Source organism: Diabrotica virgifera, chromosome 2 (genome assembly GCF_917563875.1).
Source record: "Diabrotica virgifera virgifera chromosome 2, PGI_DIABVI_V3a".
NCBI lineage: Eukaryota > Metazoa > Arthropoda > Insecta > Coleoptera > Chrysomelidae > Diabrotica > Diabrotica virgifera.
This window is the reverse complement of record NC_065444.1, coordinates 225543433-225551424: the sequence shown is the minus strand read 5'-3', so window position 1 is coordinate 225551424 and position 7992 is coordinate 225543433. Positions and strand designations below refer to the sequence as shown.

General features: G+C 34.1%; 1 protein-coding gene across 1 annotated transcript; it reads left to right on the top strand.

Annotated features, from left to right (window-relative positions):
- Window positions 1–548: 548 nt before the first annotated feature.
- Window positions 549–7195, top strand: LOC126880930 (52 kDa repressor of the inhibitor of the protein kinase-like). The gene is made up of 4 exons (XM_050645007.1): window positions 549–717; window positions 4911–5339; window positions 5772–6298; window positions 6386–7195. The coding sequence occupies exons 1-4, from the start codon at window positions 549–551 to the stop codon at window positions 7193–7195; spliced, it is 1935 nt and encodes a 644-aa protein (XP_050500964.1).
- Window positions 7196–7992: the final 797 nt, after the last annotated feature.

The window sequence follows — 7992 nt, the reverse complement described above, 5'->3', positions numbered from 1 at the left end:
AAGGTTTTGATTGGGGACACCTTGTCCTCACATTTGAATATTGAGATAATAAGGGCTTGTCAAAGGGCAAATATAAGGTTTGTATTTTTGCCACTTAATTCTACAGGGCTTACACAACCACTTGATGTTGGATTTTTCCGGCCTTTAAAAAGAGCCTGGAAAAAGATCCTTACTGATTTAAAAACTAGTCAACCTAACTTAAATTCAGTTGAAAAAACCATCTTTCCTCAATTGCTAACAAAACTAATAGACGTGATTGAACCAAATTTTCAAAAAAATCTTCAAAGTTTATTTCGTGCAACTAGAATTTGTCCCTTTGGCCCACATGAAGTGCTAAAAAAGATGCCAAATGAGAGATTTGCCAAAAATATAAGTTCTGATATTGATAATGCATTATTAAATTTTTTTGCAACAAAAAATAAAGGGAATACCATTAAAAACAAAAATAAAAGTTGCTTAATACTGAACCCGGTCAATCAGTTCAATTTGAAGAGATTGGTCAGAATCAGGAGGGAAGTGGGAACGATGATTTAGAAGAAGAAATAGAGATGGAGACGAGTGGCAACGAAAATTTAGCAGAAGAAATGGAGATGACTAACAGTGGCGATGATATTGGTGGGGAGGCAGATGAATTACATCAAGAAGAGCATGATGAAATGGTTGAAAATATCGAGTCTGATGAAAATATCGAAGTAGATGGAAATAATCTAAAAATTGGTACTTTTGTGGTGGTCCAATTTCTTACAAAAAAAAACCGTTAAACATTTCATCGGAATTATAGTAGTAATAAACGACGACAATACATACTGCACCGTAAAATTTTTAAGAAAAAATATAAATGGTTTTTTTATCCAAACATATATATTGTATTAGACATATCGGACGTCAATTTTGAAGACATTATAAAAACATTAAAGGAACCTTCCAAAAGTAGAAGAGGATATTTTTCTTTTAAAGAAAATTTAAGTTTTTTTCAGTTATAGTTTGTCGTGTTTTTTTTTTTAATAAAAGTGTAATATTTTTTTCTATTTTTATAATAAAAGTGCAATAATTTTTTTTCCAATTTTTTTAATAAAAGTTTCTCTGAAATTAAAGAAAACTCTGAAAAATAGAGCTTTTTATTCTAGTTTTTATTAAAAAATAAAATTAAAAACGTATATCGTGGGAATAGTAGACAAATTAAAACGTATGCCATGGGCAAAGTAGTCCTATTACGTTTTAATTTTGCCCTACAGTGAATTTAAAATAGGTGGGCAATGTTGAACTTTTCCGGGGCAACTTTGCCCACCTTGTATTTATTTTTTTTTTCTCGGCTGTGTTACAGATTTTTATAAAAAATAATAAGAACATTCTCGGTTAATATTTCGAGAGTTCTCAAAATAATTTTTGTATTTATTTATATGTGCTAAGAAAAGAAATATTTAAATAAAACTGAAATTTGCTGGGCAAAGTAGGCCATGTGTACGGTACTAGAATACCTCACATTTTAATAATGCAAAGTGCAAAATGCTTAAAATTTAAAGACAAAAAAGTTATGCGATAAAATAACCGTTGCCCTACCCAAAACGGACACCTATAACCGGTACTAGAATTTCGCAATAGATGGAATCGATTTATCTCTAATCGGGAGGTATTTAAGAAAAACTAATTACAAGACACCATTTTCAAAGAGCTCTAGCTCCCTTCAGACTAGGTGAATTTGGTTAAATTATTTTAAAATTATCTGAGGAATCTCCTGTCTTCGTTTGTCGGTAAAGTTTCTGGACACCCTGTATAAATAGAAAAGTAAGCCTAAGGTTTTGTTTTTATTGTATTCCTATGAGAATTCGAGAATCTGGTCAAGTTTAGAGCGCTGTAAAACCTAGACAAATAAATAATATTAAACAACTTTATAGTGGAAATTGTTCTTTGAAAAATCCTTTACACAATCGCTATGATGTTATTTTATTGTGAAATGAACGAAATAGCTATTTGTATAACAAGGGAGGAAAGTGCTACTTTTCCTCCCGAGAATGAAGTTTACTGCCCGACGCGTAGCGGAGGGCAGTAATCATTCAAGGGAGGAAAAGGCACTTTACTCCCATGTTATACATATGGTTTTTCCACCTTCCTCAAATAACAAGTCATTTTTTCATTTTTACTTAATTTATTTATGTAACTAACCAACAAAATTTATTAGAACTAAAACTAACAAGTACGTACAATATAACTGTCAACTGTCAAATATAAGTCAAATTAATAATGTAAACATTGTTAAATCAAAATAACAATTTACTGTTTTTTACCATTCTGCAAAATACAGAGTGTTTTATAAAGAAACGTTAAAATGTATAGAAACTTACGTAATAGAAAATAGATATTGTACAGGGCGTCAATAAGTTACATTTCATGAATGAAATACCATGACGTCACTTTTACTTTTCCTCCCTAGGGAGGAAAAATATTTTCCTCCCTAGGGAGGAAAAGTACAACTTTGCTCCCTACAATCAGGTCCGGAAAAGTATACTTTCGGTAGAGGTAGGTGGAAAAAAAAGTTACCTATAACCTCCAAAAGGAAACTTCTTACAAAATTTTCTCTTTTGTTTATAACTTTTTTATTGGTCATTTGACGATAAAAAGTAATAGATATAAAATTGTAGAAAATTTAATTTGCTACATTTTATGTGTAGGAAATTTTCTGTAGGGTTGCTAGTTTAGTAGATACAATGCGAAAGCCCTTTGCACACCTTTTTCCAAGATGGCGGCCGGGGGACAAGGGTGGCGACCCCAAAAACTTGAACTTAAGCTTTTACTGAATCCCCCTACACATTAAAAAAAATAGAATTTACTCCTCTATAAGAAATGTAACATTTCAATGGACTAAATTTTTTTGCTTATAAACAAATAAAATATCTTTTAAACTAGGTGCTCAATCAAATGAAATTTATAAACGCTCATTGGAAAGGTCTTTAATACCGCTTCTTTAAAAAAAAGAATGTGTGTGTACTTTGTACGCACGTAAGAAGTTATACTTCTATTATATGATTTCTTAGAAATAAATATACAGTGGAACCTCGATAACTCGGATTAATCGGGACCGCGGCCGATCCGGGTTATCGAAAATCCGGGTTAGCCGGAGAGCATTGTAAAAATTAATAAAATACGGTATACTTATAGATAAAGTCCGTTATAATTAAAACAACATGAATTATATATGCATATTACACATCTACCTTACCTATTATAGTTGTAGTATAGACAGTATAGATAGAGTATTGTTTATTTCTAGGTAAAAAAACTCAGTCAGTTTCGGTTGTGTCAATTTCGTCTGCCATGCGATGTTATGTTATTTAAGAACAGTGGCTCTTTAAAGTTTAAAAGACCATTGTTCTAAAAATAATTTTTTAAAAAAGACAGTTGAAAATAAATAAAGGAATAAAAGGTGCCTGTTGTTTGCGATAGCCCGATAATGGATAATGAACGTTCTGCCGCCGTGTGCCATGAGTCATTTTTACATTATATTATGGTCAAAGCCAAGTTTTATCAATGAAACTCGATATTTTTAAGACATTCCAGAAGCGGCTACAGATAAAATGTTTTAACATAATACATACATTTTTATTGTTGAAATGTTTGTCTGATGAAAATCGGTCCGGGTTAGCCGGACTTCCGGGTTATCGGAGGCCGACTTATCGAGGTTCCACTGTACTTTAAACAGTTCGTTTTAATTTTTTTTAAACACCAAACTAATTTTGTGCTTACCCCTTTCAAAAAAATAAAAAAAAAGTATAGGATTGCACTGGATTCGAACTCAAGACCTCTCGATCTCTGGCTGAATGCTATACCAAATACGCTACGAGGACTGTGTCTGTATCGGTTCGAACGTACCTAATGACAATTCACGGTAGCAAACAGACAAGGTGATGTATAATAAATATACAATAAAATGTTTTAATAATACTGATCTTACTCATGAGAAAGACAAATCCAAAGACACAAAAATTATAATAAATATATTTACTAAAAACACTAATATAGTCTTTTCACACCTTTTCTTGCACTGATATATTTATACATAACTAGAAAGATTTAGCAACTAAACGCCATACTGTCTCTGTGCGCATGCGCGCAGTATTATGAAATTTTACTCTCAATCGCGCCTAAAGAAGTATAACTACAAAAAGTTAGGTTATGTTCGGTAGTTTTCGAGATACAGACTTTCAAAGTTGAGTGCCATTTACAACAAAAGTGTAAACAATACGTGAATTTTTCTTGTGCTAAAATGTTTGTCATTTGAAGCTCTTTCTATGTACAAACTTTCAAAATGTTTGAAAGTCACAAACACCTTAAAAAAGTTAATAAACATATTCCATATCAGTAAAAAAATACTACTTATTGAGCCGAGAAAAAAATGAAATCTAACTTTCAAAATGGAAACATAAAAAAATTGCATTATTATATCTTGACTGATGTAACTCGAAGCAAAAATCAAAAATAACGTATTGATAAACTTTAATTTTTAGTACATTTCGATATAAATAAATTTGTTTATTGCAAAATAAAAACACATTATCTGTCCTTTGAAATAATACCTTTTTAACCAAAAACTTTCTTTGTTCATATTATTTTAACTTAGAGAGAATAAAAGTTTAAGAGAATAAAAGTTTATTATTTTCAGGTCCGTGCGCAGGGGGGGTTTTGGGGGTTCTAACCCCCCCCCCCCCCCATCGAGAATTTTTCCACATAATTTTCCACTAGCAATAGTCCTTATTCTACGAAAGTCAAACCGACTTGATAATAAATATTTTGTTGTCAATTTTTGTTTCGACATTCTCAACTTTCTCGATCTTGTACCTGAGATCCTGAGGTACCGAAAAGTCCATCTTCGCCAGTTTGCTCTACGAATGATAATCTAAGTTCATACGATATAGGATTATTCGTACAAAGGTCTTCGGCTGATGGGATAAATTTAATCCCTGGATTGCAAAAGAAAATTTGGACTCCACCTGACGGCTACAGTTTTCCCGCATCGGGCCCTAGAAATTTGAAGTTCCAACGCTCTTGGCTCCTGACATACTCATGGCTGGCGTACTCGGAGAGAGAAGACGGTGCATTTTGCAAATGCTGTGTCTTATTTTGTGCTCGAGCGGGAGGGGTTGGTCGCCAAACCTTGGGCCAGTTAGTCACGAATCCATTGAGAAACTGGAAAAAAGCACTGGACACTTTCGAAAAGCACAATGCATCAGAATATCACAAGAGAAGCCTGTTGCAATGGAGCTTGAGACTGAAAATCGAAGACGAAAATGCTTTATCCATTGATTTACAACTTTCGAAACAAAAACTTGACTTTATAAATGAAAGTAAACTACGCATGATTCCAATTATTGAAACAATTATTCTTTGTGGCCGGCAAGGGCTTGCTCTTCGGGGTTCCAGGGATACGGGGAGAATTTCTAAAGATGAACCGTTAATTAATGATGGAAATTTCCGAGCTCTCTTGAGATTTCAAGCAAAAAATGATGAGAAGTTGAAGAAACAACTGGTTGAATCGCCAAAGAATGCTATGTATATAAGCAACCGAGTTCAGAATGAACTAATTAACATTTGTCACGATCTGATCATGAATCACATTGTCGATCGAGTCAACGAATCGATGGGCTTTTCTTTTCTTGGAGATGACACACCGGACATTGCAGGAATAGAACAAAGTTCAATTTGCACTCGATACTTGGATAAGAGCGACGGGAAGTTTATCATTCGTGAAGATTTTTTGTGCTTCATCACTATCACAGATTTCACTGGAAAAGGAATAGGAACTTCTTATCTCAATTTCTTGGATTCTTCCGGACTTAATTGCACATATTTTCTCGGACAGGGATATGATGGCGCGAGAGCGGTTAGCGGAGAATTCCATGGAGCCCAAGCTGTTGTCAGAGAGCGTTATCCACTCGCGCTCTACTCCCATTGTGCGGCTCACAGCTTTAATTTGGCAGTCAGCTCTGCATGCAATATAACAGCAATCAGAAATTGTTTGGGAACCCTCGAAAGCATTCATACTTTCTTCATCTATCCGAAACGCCAAAATGCTCTTCAAGATGCGATCAATGAAGATGAGACGCTACGTGAAAGTCGGTTGAAGAAATTGAAAAAATTTTGCAAAACCAGATGGGTAGAGCAACACGAGTCTGTCGCAACTTATCTGCACTTACAACCAGCAGTAATTCGCGCTCTTGATGTGATTTCGACCACCTGGAAGGATCCGACGACTTCATCTGGAGCTTTCCAACTTCTTTCAGCAATAAAAACTGCAAATTTCCAGGTAAAATTCAAGACTCACACTAGCACGTTACCAGCTCTCTATTATAAGATGTTTGTATATTCTTCATTCTTTGAATTTAATTTCCAGATCTCCATGCATATTTTGAGCTCAGTACATTCTTTGACTTTGTCTCTCAGTCGAGTACTTCAGTCCGAAAACCAGGATCTTGGCGAGGCTATCGAACTGGCTGATGCTGCGAAACAAGTCCTGCTTGAAAGAAGAGAAAACGCCGAAAAGGACTTCAGAGGAATTATCAAAACCGTGAGCGAAATCAGCGCAAAATACGACATCGAACTGCGGAAACCAAGGCTCGCGTCAAAACAGACTCAACGCTCCAACGTACAAACTGATTCAGTTCAAGATTATTTTCGCATAACGATTTACATCCCATACATTGATTTGTTTCTGACCCATATACAAGATCGATTTTTGAATCACCGCAAAATTTTATCAAACTTTGCTTGCCTCTTCCCCAACAAAATGAAGAATTTCAATGAAGAATCCTGCGCTCAACTGTTTGAACCATACTCTTCAATTTTGCGGGATGATTCCCGTGACATCTGGGTAGACGAAGTCAAACTTTGGCGTCAACGCATCGCCGGAAAGAACGTTAAAAATTCGCTTGAAGCACTCGATGTGTGCAATGGAGATGCATTTCCAAATGTACATCAAATGCTTCGCATTTTGGCAGTTCTGCCTGTAACGACAGCAACGAATGAACGCTCCTTTTCAACATTGCGTCGCCTCAAAACTTACCTCAGGTCAACAATGTCTGAAGATCGGCTGAACGGATTAGCTTCGCTCAATATACATCGCGATGTCGAGGTCGATCCGCAAAGAGTTTTGGAGAAGTTTTTTTCTACACCTCGCAGAGTTAATTTATTATATAATAACTGAATATCAAGTCAAGACCAAGACACAATAAAATGTCTTCATTTATAAGAAAAGTTTCTTATTATTTTTTATTAACTTCATAACCTAACATGATACACATATGTCAAAACCCCCCCCCCCCCCATAAACGAATTCTGCGCACGGGCCTGATTATTTTTAAATATATGCCATTGTTTAAACCATATTTCACAAACAATAATCAAATTAGTTTGATTTTTGTGGAATTTAAATATTAAAATACAACAAAATATAGAGTAAGAAAATAATATACCTATTAGATAAAGATTGGTAGAAGTTTTGTTTTAAATCAACTTGTGTAAATCGAACATTTTACATTTTCCAAATAGAATATTGATATAATTTTTCATTACCATGCTAAAATATTTACGGGTCATTCCATTTCAAATCACTCAATTTTGGAGCAAAAAAAATTTTGGACCTCCGATTTGTCTGAAAATTGGTATATAGCTTCTGCGGGACGTACAAATAAGATATTTAAGGTCAAAAAATCTTCTTCTTCTTTTTTTCTCAAAATGTTATTTTATGCGATTTTACAGTGATTTGGTGTTTATTTATACAAATTTGCATTTTCTATCGTAAAGTATCAATGAAAAACATAATATTTTAATAGAATGGACTCAAAATGTCATTATATGGCATTATAACAAGTTACTTTGATTCAAAACAAGCTTTTGATCAAATTTTATAGTGTAGAAAACGTTAAAATACCGTTTTTTACATTTTTCTCCATTCCTAAAATACGTCATAATCGATTTGGCTGAAAATTTGCCCACAGATAG